Below are 24,331 nucleotides of genomic sequence, written 5' to 3' on the forward strand. Positions count from 1 at the left end.
TGTAATGCAAATGGGTGTTGTTGAGTCTTACATAATCAATAAGTTGTAAAAGGATCTTTGTTCTGATGTACGTGTTTCAACGCGAACGGATATAATGAAGCATTTCATGCTCCATTTGAATCGTGATGCAAAGAAGAAAGTTCAGGGGTGGTGAATTCTCGATCTTAGGGATTTGATTGTATAGCTCTGTCGCTAATGAAATAAGCAAGAGGTACAATATAGCTTGAAAGGTTTGATTCATTCAAATTAAATCTGCAATTCTGAAATACCCTCCACCAACTACTACCCAAACCCAGAGATTTCCCATCGTCTTATTGTAGTTGAAATTTCACCTACAGAGTTCCTCTTTAGGACCAACTCACGCCCCCAGTGGCTTTACACTAACAGAATAATTAATCAAACATTCTGGGTGCCAGAGCACACGCAAAAGATGAAGATGAGCTAAATGAGAGAGAGAAACTTCCTCACTTCTCTATTCAAACATAACATTTAATGTTTTGTCTAACAATCTTATAACATGAGAATGTCATTTCAAGAAGTTGAAACATCTTTGGTAAAATTGTCTGTGGAGCAGTACCACGGTTACTACCAATTCACCAAAATTGGTTTAATTAAACCAACAGTGAAACGTGCTAATGAATTTGTGGGTAGTATTTCTGGGAATCTTTCGATAAACCACCCAGTTTCAACCAATTTTCTTCAGTTAGCCGTATAAATTGGTTAGTTGGCTCACCATATTTTGCCAATGAAAGCCAATTAAGAAGATTTCCTTCAATCATAACAATAAAAATGTATGAAAATAATATTTATCTACAAGAAAACACAATTAAAATGTAAAAGCAATTACAAAGAAGTAGGATATTGAATTTTTCAATAAGATGCGAGAAATTCTCTTCCTAATTGAAAATCCTCTGCTTCTTAAATCAATTTGTTGCTGCACATACGAAAATACGTACAAACAATGAGAAAAAAATTGTTTTCTGCAAATAGAATTTGAGGAGCTTTAAAAACGTACATACTCTCTTTTTTGTTAAGTGGAATTTATATATAAGTCAAGCACAAGAGTATTTATTTTTTCTGTACAGTACGCTTTTTTGTAGTTTATTAAAATTTTTGGCAAACGAGCACACTCACCTAAGAGATCTACAAAAAATTGCAACAATTTCATCACCCAACTAATCATGGTGTAAAAAAAAAACATTTATTATTGTTTGGAAAGCCATTAAATAAATTGAAAAACTTTACCCTCTTCTTACGAACTCCTTTCCTCAATGGTGGGTGTCAGTCAAATAATAAAAAAATACCAACAACTTGGAATTAACTCAATCTTACGGATAAAGGAGGAATGTGAAGGAAAAAAAAACTCAACAGTTTAACTTATTTAACTTTATCCCACACTTTCCCTGCTTCAAAGTGCACGTCGAAAGATGAAATTTCTCTAGTGAATGCACCCACTTCAGTCTTTTCCAATGTTAGTATAATACATAGATGGTGTGAGAAACTTTTCCGGGCAAGTTCATAAGATTAAAATAATGTGGAAATGTGAAAGAAAACAACATAGAAAGACTTTTACCATCTCTATCGCAAGTCATTTAATTTTTTGCGATATAATAAAATATGGTAAAAAGATTTTGATGGGGTGAAGAGAGTCAAAACTAGGGCAAACAAATCACCAAAAAATCTACTCAAAATACTTTAAAGAAAGGGAATTACACTTTATTGTCTGAATTATACTCTCAAGTTTTTAACGATAGTTTGAATAGAAAAAATAACTTTTTAAATGAAGATTTCTATTGCGTTGAACATAAATTATGATACATATTGAATACTAAATTTAATAACTGATAAGACCAAAATAGAGTTCTAATTGTAAATTAAAATTTTAATTTAATGTTATTTTATGCAGTCTTGAGGAAAATGTTGTTACTTTTCCAAAAAGTAATTAATTGTTTGCATTACATTACTCTAAAGGGAATTACATAACACAGGTAGGTGTAAGTTTATACATAAATTGCGATATAAGGTGGAAAATTACAAAATATGAAGCACTTTGAGTTTCTTCCAAGATTTCTCCGTCTATCCCCCAATGTAAATGTTTTAATTGAGGCCATAAATAGCAATTTGTTTGGATGAAATTGTCACTTTTCTTGTAATTCTCTTTCCCCCTCGGTTGGCATGTAGCACGGAAATTGATTCACATTTTGTGATTATGCAAATTATGCGGAAAGGCAGAACGAGAGGATTTTGCATGGAGACAGAAAAACATGTAGAGGACGATTTATTCAAACGAATATTGTCGTAAAGTACATGATATGCCCATAAGATTATGCTGATATTCATATTTTCCCTCTCATACCCACCCCATACACTCTGAGGCATTGCCGGAAAAAGGGAAAAACTTGTAATCTCGAGAATGGGGAAAAGTTGAAGGAAATGCTATACTTTCCTTATTGTAGGGTTCTTCGTGAATCAAAATGACAATAACAGCCACCTAAAAAGACGAAGGACATGGATGTAGAAAAATTTATGGGATGCTATAGAGGAGAAGAAAAAAATATTCTTCAAAACATTTTCCTTCACCTCCTTCACATATAACTTCCTGGGCACCCTGTGTAAAGTCGGTAGAGATTGTTGAATATCCTCATATCCTCTCTTTCAAGGCACTTTTTTTTCATGCCATTCCAATATTTATCGCGGTTCCCATTTCAACATGGTGCACAGATACTGGCATTTAGGAGCCAGCAGTAGCTGTGGGTTTAACATGCAAACTATGTATACGATCCTCCCCACATTCCTCCCCCAAAACCCACCACACACGGTGAATCACATCCACCCTCAGCAGAGTGGGATTTATGTTTTTCCGCGATAAACTCAGAAAAGACATATTTTTGTCCGTGGAAATTCTGTTTTCTTTGCATCTTTCATGCAGAGAAAAATTCGTTCTCACACCAAAAGTTTCCTTGATTAGCAATTTGTTCTACCACCATCATAAGGTGAATGCCAACGAAATGGAATAATAATTTTTTGACTAACATAAAAAAAAACTTTAATGCTAGTTCTCTTGTGGCCTTATTATGGTCTTTTCTTTACCAACGAGCATGAACAAGAACTGGAGGAATTTTTTTCAAATAAAAAGCGCATGTTAATCATTATAAAATCTCGGAAAAAGTTATGTCCTTTTCGAAGCCGTTGATTCATATATTGTTTTAAACAAAAATTAAATTTTAATTTATAAAATTAAAATTAATAAAATGTTTCTGTGATTCAATTAGTTTAGATGATTTAGATCTATCCTAGAAGGATTTGTTGGTCTACACATTAACATTAACACCCTGTGAACTGTTGCAAATGGAATTGATCCCAAACATGAGCATGTGCCTCATTGAGTGCCAAAATCCCGTGAGAAGTGTCGTAAAGGTAGAGGAGTGCGTGAAGGAAAAAATTGAGTGTGATTGAGAAGAAGAGGTTGAAGGACGTGGGAAAAAATGCTGGATGGGAGTCCTGATGAAACTGATTGACTGTAAAGCCAAAAGGGTATTCCACTCTTTTGGTACATTGCTTCCTCTCAGGCATGCGCCCTTGAATGCGTCTCATTTATCCTGAGAATCCCTTCCACATTCATTTTATTCCATTCCTTCCACATCTTGTTATCCTTCGCACATCCTAGGAATCCCCACCACTTATCTAAAGTTCTATCCTGATACCGGCTCTCTATTTTGGTTACAGAAACGATAAGAGAGAAATTCTCTTTCATTGAGTTTTACTTCGTTTTCTTTCATTATGTTACTTCAATTTATTTTTTTAGTCGAATTTCATAAAGTAAATTTATTTTCTACCTACATTAAATACATTACTTCCAAATTGGGTAAAAATTTAATTATTTTCTCTTTTTCTACTGATAAAATTCTATAATTTGAAATATTTCATTTCTCACTGGATTTCACTATATATAACAGTTTATACAATTTCTTTTCCTTTGAAATTAATTCAAAATTTTGACTATATTAAATTCATATTTCTAAAACATTTTTAAGGCCGTCCAGATCGTGTTGTAAATTATCGTATTTCTCCAAAAGCATTACCTAAAAAATTATTTAAAAAATGTTTAATTTTTAATGTTTTTACTGGGACTGGTTGAAAACAATCCACTATCATTAATCTCTAATTAACGAAAAAGGATGAAAAGTAAGGCATAAATGTCCAATGGTCCCTATATGGTAGTTTGTTGGTTTAGTTTGCCCTCATAGTACATACTTCCGAGGTCATGTGGTGTAGTGGGGCAAATGAATAAATTAAATCCTTCTCCATAAACAACATATTAAATATGTAGACATATGCTGACTTACCGTGGCAGCTGATTTAATTTCCCTTGCTACTTTGTAGCTCATATTATGAATATTTTGCACCAAATCCTTGGGGTCAGTCTTGGCAATCAATTCAATTGTCCTATAGCCGGCAGCATAGAGTTGCTTGGCCCTTGCCTAAAAAATACAAAATGTTTTTTTTTTAAACAGCAAAAAAAAAGATTCAAATGGTCTTACAAGTTGCACGGAGGGTAATTCCATCAGAGGAATCAATTCTGGGGAGCAGCAATGCCTCAATTTATCCACCACAACTGTAAGAATAGATGCTAGAGCCCAAAATTCGGACAATTGTTCGCAGAAGCGTGTGATGCAGCTGGCATTTGAAGCTGTCTGCCCCATGAGTGATTGCACAATACCCCGATTGACCTTAAACCTCAGGGCTACCTTAAAAGTTTCCTCTAGATTCCACAGTGACTGAATTATAAGTGTCACGTAGAAGCGATGAACGATTCGCATTTTCTCTTCCTGGAAAATTTGATAAATTTTCTTTCTCTTTTTTTGAGGAGTAACTTGGCATTTATCTTTCATATGTGAAAAACTTACCCCATATTTCTTGCCGCACCGAATTCCCATGACGATACCCTCCGTAATCCCAATTGTGTGAGCTGTGTGGACTTGATCTGGGTTTAGTTTGAGAAACTGTGAGAACAAGTAGAAAATTAAATTTTTCTTTTTGCACAATTTTTTTTAAGTTGAAAATATTCAAAATTTTCTGAATCTTCACCTCATCGCAAAAAATCAATGGATCCATCTTGATGTCCGTCTCAAGTGGGGTTACAATATACAGGAGATGAAGATAGTCCACAAGGACAAGACTCATTTGAACTTTTTTCAAATCAGAATACAGCTCATCAGCCTCCTGAAGATCAATACAAGCTGCCACGGCTGCTTTCCCTACATTACTTATTTCGAGTTCAGATGAACTCTTAATCACAATCTGCCTCTTTATAGACTGTGTGCCCACTTGGCTGGTCTGTGTTTGGAGGATCTTGATGGTACAGTCATGAGGAATTGTTTCCTGCTTAATCCACAGGGCCTTCTGTCGATAAAATTTCTTTACAATCATCTCCACTTCAGTGCGTATTTTCACGTCCAATTGCTTCGATTGAACAGCTAAAAGAGTCATTGAAGCCAACTTTTGGAGATCTCGACATGTTGTAGCCATGCCTAAACTGATGGCGCTCAAAATGAGATTGCTGAGGCCACGAAAATCACAGATATGCATGGAAGACATGGCATTATCCATAGGTGCTTGAAATAGATCAACAGCGAGGGGTTTTTCGCGACTTTTGAGGATGATAATACTGTCGCCATCTCCAGATCCCATTCCTACACGTCCCGCTCGTCCAACCATCTGCTTGTATCGACTCTTGCTCACAAATTCCCGACCAATGTAGGGTGATCTCAGAATTACACGTTTTGCCGGTAAATTCACCCCCACAGCGAGGGTGGAAGTACAGCATATCACACAGATTACCCCATCCAGGAAGGCTTCCTCCAAGAAGCGTCTCTCCTCGGCCACTAGCCCTGAATGATGGTAGGCAATACCATAGGGAATCGTCTTCTGAAGGACAGGACAAACATACTCAAAGTACTTCTTCATATTCTCGAGTAATGTCTTCCGTTCCTCATGACGGTGTTTGAGAAAGTCACCAGATACTACGCTCGACAGTAAACGTGCCACATTTTCGCAATTTTGACGAGTTGGGCAGAAAACCAAAACTCCATCCTAAAAAAAATTAACAATTAAAATTAATTCTGAATTTGCTGAGTTTTCCTCCTTCGTCGACTTACCCTTGGACAAATTTCCATCACCAACTGCCCCAAATGGTCAGGATCGATTTTCAATTTCTGCTCATTGTAGGTACTCTCAATCACCCGATTGGGTACAAATAAATCAGAATTATTGGGCTCTACGGTGTAAATGATATTCTCACATTTAACGTACTCCGTGAGCTTAACTGGACGGAAATGACCCGCAAATGATGTGGCGTCCATGAACTTTTCAATCTCATGAATATTCCCGATGGTCGCACTCATGCCCACAATTTGAATATCTGAACTCATGTACTTGATCTTCGTGATCACCGTCTCGAGATTTCTTCCACGATCTTTCTCACCAATTAAATGGAGTTCGTCAATTACAACCAAACCTATTTCCCCGAGCCGACGAGCCTCAATTAGGCTATTAATCACAGATAAACTTTTCTCTATTGTCGCAATGTAGATGGATTTCTTCTTACGCCTCTTCCGCGGTGGGCATTCCCCATTGCGTCCAGCATACTCCTCAACAAGGAAATCAAGCTCAACCGCAAAAGGTGCCAGTGAGGAGATTTTCTCCTTGACCACAGCAACGTAGGGAAGGATGAAGAGGACGTTCCGCTGATGGCACAGCAGCTCTTTCAGTATAAGAATTTCAGCCACAAGAGTCTTTCCACTACTTGTGGGGAGGGTGTAAATGAGATTTTGACGCTTCTCAATTGCCGGAAGGCGTAAACATTCAATTTGCCAATCGTACAGCTCATCAATTCCCTTTATCTCTCGCAACAGATCCTTGACATTCATCGGCAATCCGAAAAATGTTTCCTTTTCCGGTTCGAGTGCTGGAAAGGTATCTTCCAGTAGGTGTTTGAAAGTCTCTTCGTGGAATTCCTTTTCACTCATCGACTTGGCAAATTCATCAGGATTCACCTTGCATTCATCATCGAGGAAGCTAAAATCCACATCGTCAAAGTCACCAATACCCTCTTCAGGCCAATCCTCATCAATCCTCGGCTTTTTTGATGGTGAATCTGTACAATCTGCCTGTTCTCCCTTGAGACCTAACCCATTTTTTTTTATAAGACGTTACAAAAAAAGATATTATTCTGCACCTTATAAGTGTTCTAAATGATTTTAGAAATTGCCTTACCTTGCTTTGGGGTACCAGGTAGTTTATCTGGTATCTTAAACTCAAAATCCATCGATATTTTAGGTAAATTCCTTAATTTTGTCTCTGTTTGTTTTTCCCCGGTTTGTTTTGTTTTAATAATCTCGAGCGCCAAAATATTTTTCGTGACTTGTCTATAAAGTGTGACTTTGTTGACTGTTGTCTCAGTACATTTCATGACATTTTGCAAGACAAAAATCCATTTTAGGTTGAATGATTTCTTTTTGAATATTCGTAGTAGGCTTCGTAGTAATGACCCTCCTAAAGAAGTAATTCTTAAAAACATTTTTGTTTGCATAAAGAATACTAGATTGACTAGATTTAATTACAAGAGCTTTCTGAGCACCCTGAGCACGGAAAATTGTCATATGAAACTCCGTACGATATTCTGCATGATTTTTCAAGTGGGTACAGTGGGTATTCAGTGGCATATGCGGCAAACTTCACGTCGGTTCGTGTGACAAATGGGACTAAAAAATTCACGGAGAGCCCCAATTGGCGTAAATTCGTAAAATTTCCCTCAATTAATCATGAATTAAGTGTGTCCGTGCAATAAAATCAGTTAAGGCTTTGTTCTAACATCGAGTACTATGTGTAATTGAGTGATTTTCGCGTGGCGAACGAGATTTTTCGGCACCCTTGGCCAAAGTTGGAGTTTTGTGTGTGGCGTGAAAGTGTCAAAAGATGCAATCGAAAAATTTTCATCTCTCTTGCGAAACTAGGAAATAAGTTTTAAAAACGAAAAGTAGTGGGTGTGGGAAGCATTTGGGAGTTGTCTTCAGGTAATTGAGCGGTGCGGTGCCAATGGGAAGCTCATTTGGGTAGTTGATATAGGATTTCCAAAGTCAGCTTCGTGCCTCTCTGAATAAACATCCGCCGTCCTCGTGAGCCCGTGAGGCTGAGGAGGGAAGAAGCAAGAACCTCTCCGGGCTTAAATTCTCCTACATTACTTTGTATCGCTTCGGTGGTGCTCTGAGCATTTTTCGTGTAAATCGCGCTATTTGCTCGAAATACTTAAAAAATTTTCTAATTTTAGATTTTCACAACATACTTTTATTTATTCCTTACACACGCACACACGTACAAATCCATCACGCACACACCTCAACATATTGCCCTCTTCTTTTTACACCAACAAAGAGCGATGTTGCATCTCACTTGCACTCATTTATTTTTCTGGATATGCGTAAAGGTGGAAAAAAAGGTTTTTAATTTCTTAAAAAAAATTAAAATAATTTTTTTTCTTATAGGAAAAATGTATGATTTGCCTTCAGATTCTTGATAAGAAAAAAAAGAAGTACCAATTAAATCAGTATTTGTTATTGATTTCTGATAACACCGATAATTGATAAATACTTAATTCCTTGAGTACAATGACGACTCTTTAAATTGAGGAAAGAGACAAGAATTCATTATAGAGATAAAACTCAAAGTGTTATCAAAAAGATCAGAATTTGCCCCCCTTTGAAATCTAATCACTCCTGTCGCGTCACAAGTAGAGTTGTATTGCAATCAACTAATTCATAGAATTAGAAACAAAACGACTCTTCTTTAAATCCCTAAAATTCCTTTAAAAAAATTAAACATAGGAATGTTCTAAGGCTTTTAATAACTCTTACATGGCCATATGTTTGGTTTTGCCAAAGGAAAATCTAATATTATGCCCTATTGAGGGACTCTGTCTCTTTCACTAGAGTTTTCCATCCATAAAGATCGAGGAAAGCTTTTCAACAAAATGTAATTCATTGTTTAAATTTTCAATGCTTTGAAGAATTTAATAAGATAATTATCACCGCTTGCAATATTCCCCGAGTTAGTCCCCTTGACTAACTTTGTCACATCGGCCCAATTATCCAAATCTCTAATAATCTTTCTGATTAGACTCTCATTCGCATTATTTTCTCGTTGAATCAGCTATAAAATAATCTCATTCGTGTTCAATTTGTGTTTACTAAATTCGCCTTTAAAGGGCTAACGTCAGCATTCGAACCGGCGACTTTTAATATACAAGTTGTGTGCTCTATCCATTGTGCCATTAGTTCTCTCATTTACTATCAAATACAATTTACAAAAAAAAAATTTTTTCATCACTTTATAAAGATTTAGGAAGTATTGAAAAATAATTCAATTAACGATTTAATATTTATTTAATCAATTCAAGCCTTCAGCAAAGTCTCTCGGTATTATACGCATTTTGCGTCTTCTCCCCTAATCGCCAGTCAAAGAGACAATTGAGCGTTTCTCTTTTTGAGCCAAGAATCGTCTCGTGTCCATTCATTCAAAATGTTGCATTGGGAAGTTGCCTCTCACAGCAAAATGTATCCTCGTGTTAAGCCAAAATGTGTGCGCGATTAATTGAGGAGAAAACGTCCCCATTGATATTCTGTGCAAAAGGTATACCGTCTCTCTATCCACATATAACAGAGTTGATGTTTTCAATGCAAATTTGTAAAGTGTCTGTTAATAAGTGTTTTGTCCTTGGATGAAATTAAATTTAATTCAATTTCAGTGGCAAAAATATCGATTGAAGCATTGACACATCGCCAAGTGCGTGTAAAGATGGATAAATAAAAATGAAAATAAAATATTAAAATTTATAATCTCATTGGGGACGATGATGTGCTTTGCAAGTGAATAAGGGTATGAATGTTTTTTTTATTGTGCTAATTTGGAGAATTGGTGCTATGGGTGAAAAATATTATTAAGAAAGAGATATTTCTTTTTACTTTTTGAAATACCTTCACGAATGTTGTGTCAATCAATTTTCCATCTTAGAAGAAACATAGCGTGGAAAAATGTTGTGAGAAATTAATGATGATTTTCGAAGTTTATAGGTATGAGTAGGATGATAAAAAATGTTGTGTGAAAACATCTCATTGCTAATTCAATTTGATAATCCATGTGGAATAAAATATGGGCAGCACCAAACACGGAGGGTGTTGTATTTCCGATTTCTGTGGTATTACGTGTAACCAAACCGCATGAGACTTTCTGCACAAAAAGCACATGAATGATGAATTACGTTGATTTTTTTTACGTGAATTATTGTAATTTTTTTCTTCTTCTTAAATTCCCAAACAAATCTTCCTGTTTTATTGAAAAAAGAAAAGATGAAGATGAAATAGTTCGTCAAAGTCTGCTAACTTCCAGCATACGCAACCGTGCTTCATGAAGATGAACCAATAAACTGAATAATAGAGCTAATTTCAGTTATTTCTGTAGGTATTTAGCAAAACCCACGTAGCTCCTCTTCGGGAATTTTTTGTGCAAAAATCACTACTGTGAGAGATTAAAATAGAGTGTAGGTACAAAAATACATTTCTTATCTTTAAAAAAAAAGCCTTTAATTGCGCAATTCCATTGACCACCATCAATAAAATACTATCAATTTACCTGCAGGGGGAATTTGAAGAGAGAGAAAAAAATTGGAGAAAAAATGTTGATTTTACACGTATTTTATGAAACTTTCCATATGATGAAGATATTTGGGTGAAATTGAGAGATATACTGGAGGTTGTTTTTTTTTACGTGAAATATGGCTAATGAAATGATCAAACAGCAGTAAAAAAAATTAGCACTCTATCGCGTAAAATTCCTTCACTTCTCGCGCGGTAAAAAGCTCATTGGGATTGGTGTGAAAGGGAAGGGAAGAAATCTCGTTTTGGGGGGCGTGACACGAAGGATGAAGGGGCACACAAGAAAAAAAAAGAGCACGAAATGATTTTGATATGCAAGATTAAAATCTCAATTGCTCCGGAATGATGCGGCGGAGAAGAAAATGATGGATTTGATTGGGGAATTGTGCGAATTCTTTTTTTTTGTTCTTCTTTTGGTGGCCAAATAGATGAGAGCAAATGAGATGCAGAATGAAGAAAAGTATAAAATTAAAATATATTATAAAGCGCTCGCGAAACACACCGGCGTAACACGGGCTAAAGTGGCCTGAAATTTGGCCTTTTGCCATTTTTATTATGGACTTTGGAAATTAAACATTTTTTTTTTTTTTTTGAGATGAGAGAGTTCGAAGAAGGAAAAGGGGAAAAAAGAAGATGTTTTTTTTTCTTCATCTTCTTAAAGAGGAATAATAATAAAAAAAAAAGAATCTTTCTCTTTTATTTTTGCATGATTTCTTCGCACACAGTGGTGGTACCCTTTTGTTTCGCAAATGGCCGATCGAATTGGAATTGTTGCATCACGATCGAGCGGTGGTGGAGGCGCCGCCTTGAAGCAATCACACCAAAACTGCTCGGGGAGTGATAAACAGCGACAACTGATAAATATGCCACCCAAACCTAATCAGGTATGGTGCGAGGAAAGAGAGTGAGAGGCGACATGCGGCACATTATATGAGTAATAATAAGTGGACGCAATTTGTGCCTTTGTCCAAGTACAACTTAATGGGAGAAAATCAAGCTAATTTCCTCAACATTGTTTTCTCTTTTTTTTTTTTGGGCAGCTAATAAGGCCCAAAACTGTGGTGATTCGACGGCAGGAAAATCATGGTTTTGGCTTCACACTGAGACACTTTATTGTCTATCCACCCGATGCAAATGTAAGAAAAGTTCTGGTTTTAAGGAAATTATTTAACAACAATTGTTTTAGCTTTACATGAATAATAATTTCATTGAGCTCTCACTACTTTGGAAAACACATTCATTTCCTGTCTTTGAAATGCTGTGGCAAAAAAAACTCTAATTTTATGTCTCTCTGGCTAAATATTTACAAAGAATGATTTGCATTTTGTGATCTCTCTCTGGGATAAGGGGAGTAATTAGACTTTAGGTAATTACATAGGTATACATTGTAGAGTAACATAAAGTAAGGAACAAATTACTCTAGCCAGCCCCATTTCCAAAAAAAAACAGCAAAAGACAGGGTGGCAAGAAAATTCATTCCAAAAGAGCTTTGCATGTATTTTTCATACAAATTATCTTTACAAGAGCAATAAAAATGAAAAAATACAATCATGATGGTCTGATTAAGCTAATTACAGCAAATTAATTTGGGATTTCCATTTAAAAATAATTTATTGGCTTTCAAAACAAAAGAAAAATAATCAAATATTCGATTTTTAATTGAAAAATTAAAAAAAAAAACATTTTCCAGGAGCCCGTGAGGACTGATCATCCAACGTTTCAGGTCACAGAACCTATGGATACGGTGTTTGTGAAGGAAGTTCGTCCCAATGGTCCAGCTCATGTGGCTGGACTCCAAACAGGTGATCGTCTCTTGACCGTGAATGGAATTGCAATTGGTGGCATGCCCTATGCGCATGTTATTTCCATCATTCAGCAAATCCCCTCAATTCTTACACTACAAGTTGTCCCGAAGGAATGCGATGTACTTCAAACTGTAAGACCCATATAAAATGAATGCTAAACTAAATGTTTTTCTTACTAATTGTTCGCTAAAATAAAAATTGAAAATAGTTTTTCAGTGAAACAGCCCATAATCCAGAAACAAATCAACGTCCTCGTGTGTCAAATCATCCAACAGATGCAGGACTCTCGTCGTCATCTTATCACCCAACGAGACAATCATATCCAGCTGGTAGTTATGACCCACAAATGCACTTTCATACATATCAACCACCTGGACAATCAACAAGTTTGTATCGATCTCACGAACCTTCGGAAGTTGTTTACAATCCACTATACAGTGGAGATGGGGGTAAGGGTACAAATAGACGTGAATCTCAACTATCCACTGTATCCTCGACGACTGTGTCGTCGTATGATTCTCAAGCAACAAACTCCACAACATCCACGATAAAGGAACTCACGGATAATGCGATAATGATGCGTCTCAAGAAGACTTTTGAGCAAAAGGAAGAATTCCTGAGGAGACCCAATCAGCAGCCACTCTTCTCGTGGGTATCCCCACCCCCATCACTAGAGGTCAGCACTCCCAAATTGGCGGATGGGAGTGTGAAACAGCGGGAATTCTATGCGAGACCGAAAAAGATGCAAAAGCAAGTTTGGCCACCGCAATCAGCAACAAATTCCCCCAATTCATCTGGTCAATTTGATGGGGGAATAGCTGCGGCTCTTGCACCAAAAGAAGACCTAACGATACAATTGGGAAAGCAATCGTATGCAAAGTACGATGAAAATTCCATACCGGGGAAATGTGATAGACGCCCATCGAGTGGACAAATGAATCATTTTATTCCAATTCAAAATAATAAGGAGAATGAAGTGAGTCACGTGCAGGAGCACAAAAAGTTAGCTAGAGAGCAATTTTTTGCACAAGATGATTCACGTGCCAAGGATGAATATGCAATGGTATCCCATCCGGGACTCCATATTGTGTCGGAGAGGACAAAAATGTTCGAATCGGGACGCCCATTGTCACCGGATGGGAATTTCCTTGATCGCACGCAACTGTACAAGAGTGAATTGAGCCGGTTGAATAATAAGGTGGCTGTACCGAATGTGGCGCACAGAAAGAAGGAATTTGAGTCGTTGGAGGAGCGTGATCGATCGGTGAGCTTGGATCACTCAGATCTCAGTCGGAGACTCCCGCGAAATGGCCATGTGCCAAGTGATCGCGACTCAACGTCATCGCCGTACAAGAGTGCAGATATGGTGTCAGAGCGCGGTGATGTGGTCACCATGCGACCAACAACAAAGTGTGCAATTAGTCTCGATGATGAGGAGAGGCGCGTGCGGAGGATATCGTATTTGAGAGCCACGGCCAATGAGGGATCACTCCACAGTGATCAAGCCACCGACACCACGAGCTACTCATCAATGCCCTCAGATGTGCTCGATGACGACAAATCCCCATCATTGCCATCCACACGACGTAGCAGTCAGCGTGTGAGTGAGGATTTGGGGATTCTCCTCTATCCCGGTGCAAGGCGTGATTCCAATTTACTCGATGTTGTTGGTGGTGAAGCTCATCATGCTGGGAATCTCCAAGTTAAAATAACACTAATAGACGGAAAGAGATCACACGATCGATCGTGGAAGAATATTTGGGCCGAATTGGTTGGTCATAAGCTTAAAATGATGATACAGCGTGAAGGAAAACCTAATCAGGTAAAAATATAAACTGCAAAGATAAATAATAAATATAACATGGATGGAACAGTATAAAGCGAAAGAACGGTAAGTAAAACTTACGGGCTGTGATTCTTTCTTTGTCAGTGAAATGTGAAATTGACGGAAAATTGAGGATGGGCAAATTTTGAGGAAGGCTTTCTCGCGCACCGAATCACAGCCAACGCCCAGAAATTTTGTGAAAAGCCTTAATCGTGTGCGTTGGCTGTGATTCGGTACACGAGAAAGCCTTCCTCAAAATTTGCCCATCCTCAATTTTCCGTCAATTTCACATTTCACTGACAAAGAAAGAATCACAGCCCGTAAGTTTTACTTACCGTTCTTTCGCTTTATACTGTTCCATCCATGTTATATTTATTATTTATCTTTGCAGTTTATATATATTTATCTTTGCATTTTTAATGTATATATAATGTATATATCTATGCATTTATATATACATACTTTACTTTACTTTTATATGTGTATATATAAAACGCCCCGCTTCGCGGGGCGTTGGACTTATGCAAATCAAGATATGACATGTTAACTTTAAAACGCGATATCTCCGGAACGGCTACATAGATTTTCTTCATTTTTGGCATGGTGAAAGATATTATAGTCAGCTATAACATATCAAAATATGAAGCAATTCTATAAAGCCGTGCTCGAGATATTCATCGAAAACTCATCGAAAATTTTGTTTTTTATTTTAAGCCCTCTAGCGGTGACTTTAGAAACTTCCAATGTTCTAGAGAGTTGTAGGGCTTCTTGAGATCTTTCATTTGAGCCCAAGTTGATCAAAATCGGTCAAGCCGTTTTCGAGTTATAGTCGATTTTCGATGAAAAATTGTGGCGGCCATATTGACTAAACGGCTTAACCGATTTTCGAAAATCAGGTATCGTTGGAAAGGTCTTGATGGCCCCTACAACATATCAAAATTTCAGACCTCTAGCTATAATAGTGACTGAGATATAGCGAAAACAAAATTTGGGAGTTATTCAAAATGGCGGACGGGGGGGTGGGGGGTTGGATTTGACGTCATAATCGGATGTCTTTCACTTGATATATGAACTTTGCCGTTGACCGCAAGTCTCTATCTATTACCGTTCTCTTGCAATATAGCGTTATATTCCGGCCGGAGGGCCGGCCGGCCGGCCGGCCGGACGGACGGAAAGATTTTTGGCGCATACGTTTTTTGGAATGTGGGGACCCTAATTCGTGCTCATCCCAAGTTTGAGCCCGATCTGACGACTTTGCATTTTAGAGTGTACACAGAAGCTGTGCTTCTTTGAAGAAAGAATCACAGCTAAAATGCAATTTTTTCACAAAGCCAAAATTACATTTTTAACGTTTTTTTATGTGAATTTCAACAGAATCTTGGGATATTGGATCTAAAGAATTTCACCGTAGCTGATGCGAATTATACAAAGAGAAAACACGTCTTCAAATTAATATCAATTCCACCGACGCATGTAACGACATTTTCTCCACTAGGACCCACCGAATTGCTTCTTCAAGCGGAAAACGACTACGATATGAATCTCTGGAGGGATTTACTGCAATGTGTCTGTGATCCGGAAATGCTTCTCAAAAAGGTGCTTAATTTTATTGTTTTACCTTCCATTTTTTTAAAGTAGGGAAACTTGGGGTAAAATGGTGAATTTTTTGGAGATAATTTTTCCTGAGTTCCGTGGAAATATTTGAATTTTCCCATGACGACTATCTTATAGGAAATTTTCCGGGCTACAAGTTTGTCTCAGACGATTTTTCTCTATCTCAACGGGAAAATGCTTTTTCAAGCCATTTTCCAAACCCTTGCTAATTTGCCTATTCCAAAAATCCTGGGGTAAAATGGTTAATGGTGCTATGCAGGAAAAGAATGTCAAGTAAAAATGATCATGACATTTTTTCCTGACATTTTTTGTCATTCCCTCTCACTCCCACTAATGTATTTTCCTATCTTTCGTCTTTTTCTCACGCATGTTTCCGACATTTTCATCATTCTTTTCTGTGCACTCAACATGTTTTTCATTTCGTATTATTTTCTCAGTATTTGGGGATATTTTTCCATGAAAAAGTGAAAATGGGCTTTGCTGAAGTGTTCTCAGTGCCAGGAAAGCCGTGAAAAGTGGAAATTTATGGTCATTTAGCGGCCAAATATGTGAAAATGCGCGAAGTGAAAAATCAAAACATTCTTTCCCTGACCAATTTTTACGGGATATTTTTCTGTATTTTCACGACACAAATCACTTCCTGCAGGTTTTTTGGACTTTCCCACAGGTCATCTGCAACACGGAAGGTCTGTGTGGGGGGCAGGAAAATGCTTCCTGGGTGGTCGAATCCCACCTGAACGCGGAAAAAATTGGTCCGGGAGTGAATGTTTTGCTATAGAAACTGCACAGTTTTCACTTATTTGGCCAATAAATACCCCCGATTTTCCACTTTTCACACTTTCACAGGCACTAAGAACACTTCCACAAGCCGCTTTTCACTTTTCCCAAGCTAAAATATCACAATTTACAGAGAAAATTGCAGAAAACTAACAAATACGTTGACTTCACAAGAGCTGGAAAAAGAATGACAGAAAAAAACATGTTCCTGCGACATTCTTTTTCAAGCTCTTGCGTAGTCAACACGTTTCTTATTTTTCGTCAATTTTCTCTGTGAATTGTGATATTTTATCTCGGGAAAAGTGAAAAGCGGCTTGTGGAAGTGTTCTTAGTGCCTGTGAAAGTGTGAAAAGTGGAAAATCGTGGGTATTTATCGGCCAAATAAGTGAAAACAGTGAAGTTCGACAGCAAAACATTCACTCCCGGACCAGTTTTTCGCGTTCAGGTGGGATTTCACCACCCAGGAAGCATTTCCCTGACCCCAGGCCGACCTTCCCTATGCAGATGACCTGTAGGAAGATACAAAAAGCCCGCAAGAAGTGATTTGTGTGGTCAAAATCTAGAAAAGAATCCCGTAAAAATTGGTCAGGGAAAGAATGTTTTGATTTTTCACTTCGCGCATTTTCACATATTTGGCCGCTAAATGACCGTAAATTTCCATTTTTCACTGTTTTCCTGGCACTGTGGGCTCTTTAGCTAAGCATTTTCCACTTTTCTTTGAGGAAAATATCCCCAAATGTTGAGAAAATTCAAGGAAATAAAAACATGTTGTGCGCAAGAAAAAAAGCATGCCACGAAAAAAGATGTCGGAAACATGCGTGAGAAAAAGACGAAAGATAGGAAAATACATTAGTGGGAGTGAGAGGGAATGACAAAAAATGTCAGGAAAAAATGTCATGATCATTTTTACTTGACATTCTTTTCCTGCATAGCACCATAATTGCGTTTTTTTCTTCTCTGATCCTAATTTAATGAAATAATATTATTAAGGCACTGTAATAATCTATTGAGAATGAGAGATTTGCGTACCAATTAAAACTTTTTTTCTAATAAAAATTAATACAAAAAAAAAACTTTAAATTTAAGAAATTGCCTTTTTTATTTTTTTACTTTATAAAAATTGATAATAGTCAGTGATCAAACATCCTAAATTGTATGTAATAGTTATAGTGATAAAGAAAAAAATATTTTTTTCATAGATTTAAAAAGTTTTCTTAAAAAAACATCAAATTCACCATTTTGCCCCAAGGGGTACTTTTTACTATCAGTGTTCTTCGGGAAAATTCGGATTTTTTTTTTGAAAATTCAGATTAGATTCGTATTTAGCAATAGGAGGAGGGCGGGGCTAATAAAGTCACTTAAGGGTTTGGAAAAAGCCTAAAATATCATATTTCCTAGCTAAATAGAACAAAATGATCTGAGAAAGAGTTGTAGGGCAAGAAATATCCTAAAGAAATGAGCTATACATTTCGTTTTATTTTTCTGGGAAAAATGATATTTTGAGCTTTTTCTAAACCCTTAAGTGACTTTTTTAACCCCGTTCTCCCCTACTCTATTTTAAAATTCATTTGGATCAATAAAATTGCAGAGAATTTTGCCAAAACTGAATTTGTAGTTGAGAGGTCAGAGTAACTTTGAGGTTCGAATAATTTGTTTTTCAAATAAAAGCCAAGATATTGGATCAATTATTATGAGACTTTCTAGGCTTAGGCAGGGGTATGAAGTGCAACTACTGACAAAATTAGACAGATTAGTAGCCACTACTTTTTAAGATATTAATTTTTATTTTTTTTCCGATTCCCCATTTTACCCCAGTTTAATATTGAACGTAATATTTTGTAAGATAATTGACTTTGTTTCCTTTGATTTCTTACCAACACTCAAACGGTGGATTTAAATGCAAATTAATGTGATAAATCTTATCAGTTGAATGAGGTGTGTACCTCTATATGTTTCGTAATACAAAAGACAGTTTGATATTGAAGAAAGGAGAATCAATTTAAACATTTGCGCATGTTATCATGTGATTGCAATTTGTCTAAATTTGTCAACTTTCAACAGTAAAAAAAAAATAATAATTAGTTTCTATCATAATGGATTTCATCCTTGAAAGAGATAGAATGTTAGCGAGTGATTTTTACATGAGCACTGGGGCAAAATTTAAGAAATTAGTGAAGAAATATGTGAAGAAATCAAAGTTTCTTGTTAGTTTTTCTTTTAAAAGCAATGCAGCCCATTTTAATTTGGTGTTTAAATTAATTTTTAACTCAATATTTCAGGAATGTGTTGTTGGGGATGTTGGGGGACAAATTGCTGAACCACAGAGTGTAGCTGCAGTGAAGACCATTCAAACACCAAGTGCAACAAGTGATGAAAGTTCAGGTGCAAAGAGTGTGTCGTCATCGAAGAAATACTACCTTGGTTCACGATCTCCCTCTGGGCAGTCTCCGGTGACAAAGAGTCGAAAGACACCGCAGCAACTTAACATAACTCTCCCTACGGCGTCATCCGGGAGTGGTGGTCAGAAGGATTTGAGCGACAAAGAGGGTGGTTCACCGAAACCCAAGACATGGAAGGGTCTTGTAGCGAGGCAATTGCGAAAGATTCAGGGACAACCGACCGCGGGGCAGGGTAGCTATCCTGCTTTTCCAGAGGGTGCATCAATAGGGGTGCCACTGTCACACTGTGTTCCGGTAAGAGAAATTAATACGATTTTTGTTGTAGATTTTTTGTATAGTTTAATGACTCTGTGTTTCCTTTTCAGTCTGAGGAAAATGAATTTGTTCCCCTACTTGTTGCACGTTGTACGTCAATTGTGGAACAAAAGGGGCTCGATATTGTGGGCATTTATCGTATCCCTGGCAATACAGCTGCAATTACAGCTCTCACAGATCAAGTAAATAGAGGTTTCGACGAGGCAACACTAACAGACGCCAAATGGGAGGATGTTAATGTTGTATCGAGTCTACTCAAGTCATTCATAAGGAATCTACCTGAACCATTACTTCCCAATGACATTTATGCAAATTTTATTCTTGCTGACAAAAAGAGTGGCAGATTGAGGTACTATGGCAAGAAAAAACATTTTATTGTGAGATAGAGAGCATTTTGTCAAACGATGCAAATTATTCATTTCAGAATGTCCGAATTGAAGAATCTCTTGGAAACCCTACCGCCCTTTAGTTATGAAACAATGAAGCACCTCCTACGGCATCTACATCGTGTTAGCCAGAATTGTTTGGTGAATTTGATGGAGCCGAAGAATTTGGCAATAATATTTGGGCCATCGATTGTGCGATCATCGAATGAAACATTGGAAACTGCAGTGAAGGATATGAAGCATCAATGCCGAATTGTTGAATCTCTCGTAACACACTATGGGTATTTCTTCGAGAGGGACCCCATTCCGGATGTGGCGGAGCTGCCTACACCCACGGAAGCTAATAAAGAATTAGATGCACCAACGACAAATTTACTTCTCGACAATGTTGCCAAAATTGAACGTGAGTTTCTCCCGCAATTTGCCGCCTCATTTGAGGATTTTTTTCACTTGAAAAAAAATTTTTTTTTTGTAGCATTTAAAGAGAAGGAGTATAGCTCGAGATTTGTGGCCAGTATTGTACAAGCAGCGAATAGGAAAATAAGAAAATCAACAACGAGAAAAACAGTTCTTTCAACAGGAACACCGGATAATCTCTCTCTGGACAGCAACACTGTAATTTAAAAAAAAATTCTTTTGTGTTTGTTTTGCTTCTAAAAAAAAACAATTTTGCAATTCCTTTTAGTCCACCGAATCAAAAGACACCGCATCGGCACTCCAACATATGGAACCGAAGGAATTGGAAAGCTTAAAGCACAGACTATCGGAAGACGATTCAAATGATTCCACATTTGTTGAAAATGGTAAGTTTATTTTGTTATTATTGTTACAACTTATAAAATTCTTAAGAATAGTTTAGGATTGTAATTTAAGAGAAGAATATGAAGAAAAAATTGGATTTCTATAAAATGTACAAATCAAAATTATTATCAGGGCTTCAGTGTAGCCGAAGTAAAGTATTTCGTCTGAGATTGAGTAGAACATCACAAAAAACCAATTTTCCACATGAATGTGTTCAGTGGACGCAGGTGAATAGACGTGAAGAATGGGGGGAGATGCGTCTAACATATTTGAGATTTTTCTTTCCTTTTTTTTGGCTCTTATTAAAAAAAAAACAATAAAAAGTGCAGCAGCAAGAAAATGCTTTTCCAACAAGCAAAAAAAGGGTTGATATTCCTGCAAATTTAGCTCTTTTTTAACAAAATAATAAAAAAAAAGGAAATTTATTGTTTTAAAAGTTTTGAATTTGAATTTTAAAAGATATTAACTATGAAAAAAAATTAAAGAGCTTTTTTTGCAGGAATAACAAAACTCTGTGTAAAGATTCATCTCTTCAATTTATTTTCTTTTTTTGATTTAATAATAAAAATTCCAATTAAAACAATCATTTTACGCTTTAATCAATTATGCTCAATTTATTCTCCTTAATGTGCTTTAATATTTTATTTTTCTTAAATAATCTTTTACTGACATACATTTTTTTTGTGGATAAAGGCAAATTTTGAGAGCGTGTGAAGCAAAAAAATTAGTTTCAATGGCAAAAAGAATGAAAATTAATGGATTTTGTGTACAAAAAAAAATTTCAGGATCAATGTCCCTAACCACGGTAACGATTGCCTTGGACAACAAATTGAAGTCTCTGCGGTGTTCATTGGACTCTTCGACACAGGACAGTAGTGAAGTGGATGCTCCGCTGAGGAGTCAAGCGCTAAGTCTTGGGGATAATTTGCCGTATGCCGATGAATCGCCGGAAAGATCGTTGCTTTCGGTGAAAATGAAACCCCTACCCATACCGACTAAGCACAAAGTGCCGTCAAATTTAAATGCAAAGAAGGATATTGATGGGACGACCGCGTCAACGGGTGGGGGAAAGGCGGTTGATGATGATGCCACAAGTTCATCGTCATCCACAACATCCGGCGATACGGACACCTCAACAACAAGTATTCCCATTCACATTGATTCAGAGGTGTTGCGGAAGATGAATAGGATCCTCACGAATTTGGAGCGGAACACCACAAAGATGAATCGATCGTTGTCGCTGAACTACAAAAGCCAGCAAAAAGGTGGCGAGTGCTGTTGTCATGTGAATCATCGGGTGATCAATCGCGTACCACTGACCAAAGATGAGAAGACTGACAAGAATATCAACAAGAAACGGCACTCCCAGGAGACAAAAGGGCACCACCACAGGCGGTATGACAATCGTTCCATACGACGGAGACACACTGTCGGTGGGACGCACGATTATTCACCCAAATACATTGAGCGCACAGGAAATACTCCAATGGACAACTACAGCACACCATGTCGGAATTATGTGATGCGAAGGAGTAGCTCGCCAGAGTAGCAATTAGGAGGAAGAAGGGTATTAACATGCAATGAGTATTCTTTTTGAAAGTTATTGAAAATCTCTCTTTTTTGCCAAACATTTTCCTCTATTGAAATTCATTTAGTTATTTTTTTATTATGGAAAATTTAGAATATTAGGGGTGGATTCTGATAAAAATCTTTTCTTTTCTTTTCTAACAACTTAAAAGTTTGTTGTAAGATTTTGACAGATTGAGTTTTTAAATCATTCCATTGTGGTTCTATAAAAGAACAACAAAGAATGAGTTAAAGAGCCATAGAAAAGCAATTTTCTTTCAAAAATCTGTTTCGAAGAAAGAGATAAAATGTCAAAATCATAAAAGATTTTTCCCGGAACACCAAAAATCTTATAACTAACAAATTGTAAGGAAAGAAAGGAATAGATTTTTATTAGAATCTACGCCATAATTGGCTTTAAATCCTTAATTGAAAATATTTTATATTCTTTTTTCTTAAAATATTTAGAAGGATTTCATCAACAACAATGGTAAAAGAATAGAATCAAGCTTTGAATAAAATATCCATCTCCTTGCTTCAGTCATAATAGATCATAAAAAGGCATCTTATAAAATTAATTTATAAAGAATAATTAATAGAAAAAAATTGTAAAGTTTAGAAAGAAAAAGAAAACATATCTCTATGACATACTAAAAAAATTAAGAGAAACTATTTTTAATACAAAAAGTTGATAAACAAGTGAGTTAATAACATTCAATCCAAGAAATCAAATGGAATATGTTTTGAAATGGAAGAAAATCGAATAATCTTCAATCAAAGTAAAATATTATGGATAAAAAACAGCTTTATTGTAGCAGAAAAAACAGTTTTTGAGAGAGAAAATGATTGAGGTGAAAAAGGAAAAAATTCCTTTCAAGAAGAATACTACCTACTACCAAGTTTTTCTACGTAAATTCTACTTTAATTCAATATAATTCCTTAATTTCCCTCGTGGAAACTTCAATTTATTTTGTTCTTATAGCAGTCAAGTCATTCAGAATGTCCAAGAGAAATGTAAAATAGAAAATAATTCTTCGTGATTTTTGTGACGAAAAAAAAATGAGATTTTTGTGTGTTTTTTTTTGTGCAATGTGCAAAGACAATGACAATGAATAATAATGTGGGTTTATTGAGGAAAAGAAAAGAAAAGAAAAATATAGTAATTCCACCGAAATTGAGATATAATTCCTCAAAATCGAAGAGGATGGTTATCAAATAAATGTAAAACCAATGATGATGAAAATATGATTTAAATTAAAAAAAAAAGATAATTTCACAACCTTATCTTGCCCATTTCATTTAGTTTAGTTTAGGGAGATATAGAGAAATAAAAAAAAGAAAGCTAAATGCTAAAATATTGACTATTTATGTGAAAAAAAATAAATTAAATAAAAAAAATGCTAAGGGGGATGCATTAAAATATGGTTTTTGGATAAAAAATATTATTTTTATTAACTTGTAAGCTTCATTAGTAAGAGCGATGAAAAATTTGTGATAATTCTTTTTTTTTGTTACGCAGCTTATTTAAATCCCCATTTTTCCCTTATTTTTCGGAAGTTGTAGGCAAGAAAAAAAATAAATTAATTAAAAAAATCTAGTGACGCAAATCCCAAAATGATTTCTACAGAGAAAAAAAATTATGCTACAAAAATCATGTTTAGATAGAGAAAGAAAATTTAAAAAAAGAAAGAATATTCTAAAATATTAAAAATAAAAGAAACTATCAAAGAGCTAAAATAAAATCATTTATAGCGCAAATACTTTGGCGGAAATATGCGAAAGACAATTCATTAGTGATGTTTTTAGAAAGAGAAAATATCTAAAGGAAATCAAATAAAAAAAATAAATATCATATATTTTAAAATTACATACATACCCAGATAGAAATATTCTTTAATCTCTTTTTTTTCTAATAAGCCAGAAAACAAACTATTTTTGTAGGGTGTAAATACAAAGTGGATAATCAAATAGAATGAAAAGAATAAAAATGTGTTTTATTTTGCTAATCAACTTTTGAGGAGAATCTATGGGTGAAATTCACATAATCAGACAGGCTGAATTAGGCTCTATATGTTATATTTTTTGATAATTTTTTTTAAAAGAATTTTGATGTCTTAAGACGATCAAAAGTTTT

General features: G+C 36.0%; 2 protein-coding genes across 5 annotated transcripts; one reads left to right on the forward strand and one right to left on the reverse strand.

Moving 5' to 3' along the window:
* Positions 1-3,753: 3,753 nt before the first annotated feature.
* On the reverse strand, positions 3,754-7,413 carry LOC129790151 (helicase POLQ-like). Its single transcript, XM_055827497.1, has 7 exons — positions 7,276-7,413; positions 6,159-7,186; positions 5,089-6,093; positions 4,908-5,003; positions 4,542-4,829; positions 4,347-4,481; positions 3,754-4,082 (listed from the first exon to the last, which is right to left on the reverse strand). Exons 1-7 carry the CDS (start codon positions 7,325-7,327, stop codon positions 4,011-4,013), a joined length of 2,676 nt encoding a protein of 891 aa, XP_055683472.1. The 5' UTR covers positions 7,328-7,413; the 3' UTR covers positions 3,754-4,010.
* Positions 7,414-7,716: 303 nt separating this feature from the next.
* LOC129790121 (rho GTPase-activating protein 21) lies at positions 7,717-24,185 on the forward strand. Of its 4 annotated transcripts, none has more exons than XM_055827383.1 (13): positions 7,736-8,075; positions 11,435-11,593; positions 11,750-11,845; positions 12,400-12,645; positions 12,723-14,336; positions 15,714-15,935; positions 19,010-19,423; positions 19,495-19,793; positions 19,869-20,233; positions 20,306-20,445; positions 20,516-20,633; positions 21,417-22,198; positions 23,180-24,185. In XM_055827383.1, exons 2-12 carry the CDS (start codon positions 11,459-11,461, stop codon positions 22,178-22,180), a joined length of 4,413 nt encoding a protein of 1,470 aa, XP_055683358.1. In that variant the 5' UTR covers positions 7,736-8,075; positions 11,435-11,458; the 3' UTR covers positions 22,181-22,198; positions 23,180-24,185. The 4 variants fall into 4 exon arrangements, with proteins under 4 accessions (XP_055683362.1, XP_055683358.1, XP_055683360.1 ...); XM_055827385.1 differs by having other exon boundaries at positions 23,183-24,185; XM_055827387.1 differs by having other exon boundaries at positions 7,717-8,075; positions 21,417-24,185.
* Positions 24,186-24,331: the final 146 nt, after the last annotated feature.

This window comes from Lutzomyia longipalpis, chromosome 2 (genome assembly GCF_024334085.1).
Source record: "Lutzomyia longipalpis isolate SR_M1_2022 chromosome 2, ASM2433408v1".
Classification (NCBI taxonomy): domain Eukaryota; kingdom Metazoa; phylum Arthropoda; class Insecta; order Diptera; family Psychodidae; genus Lutzomyia; species Lutzomyia longipalpis.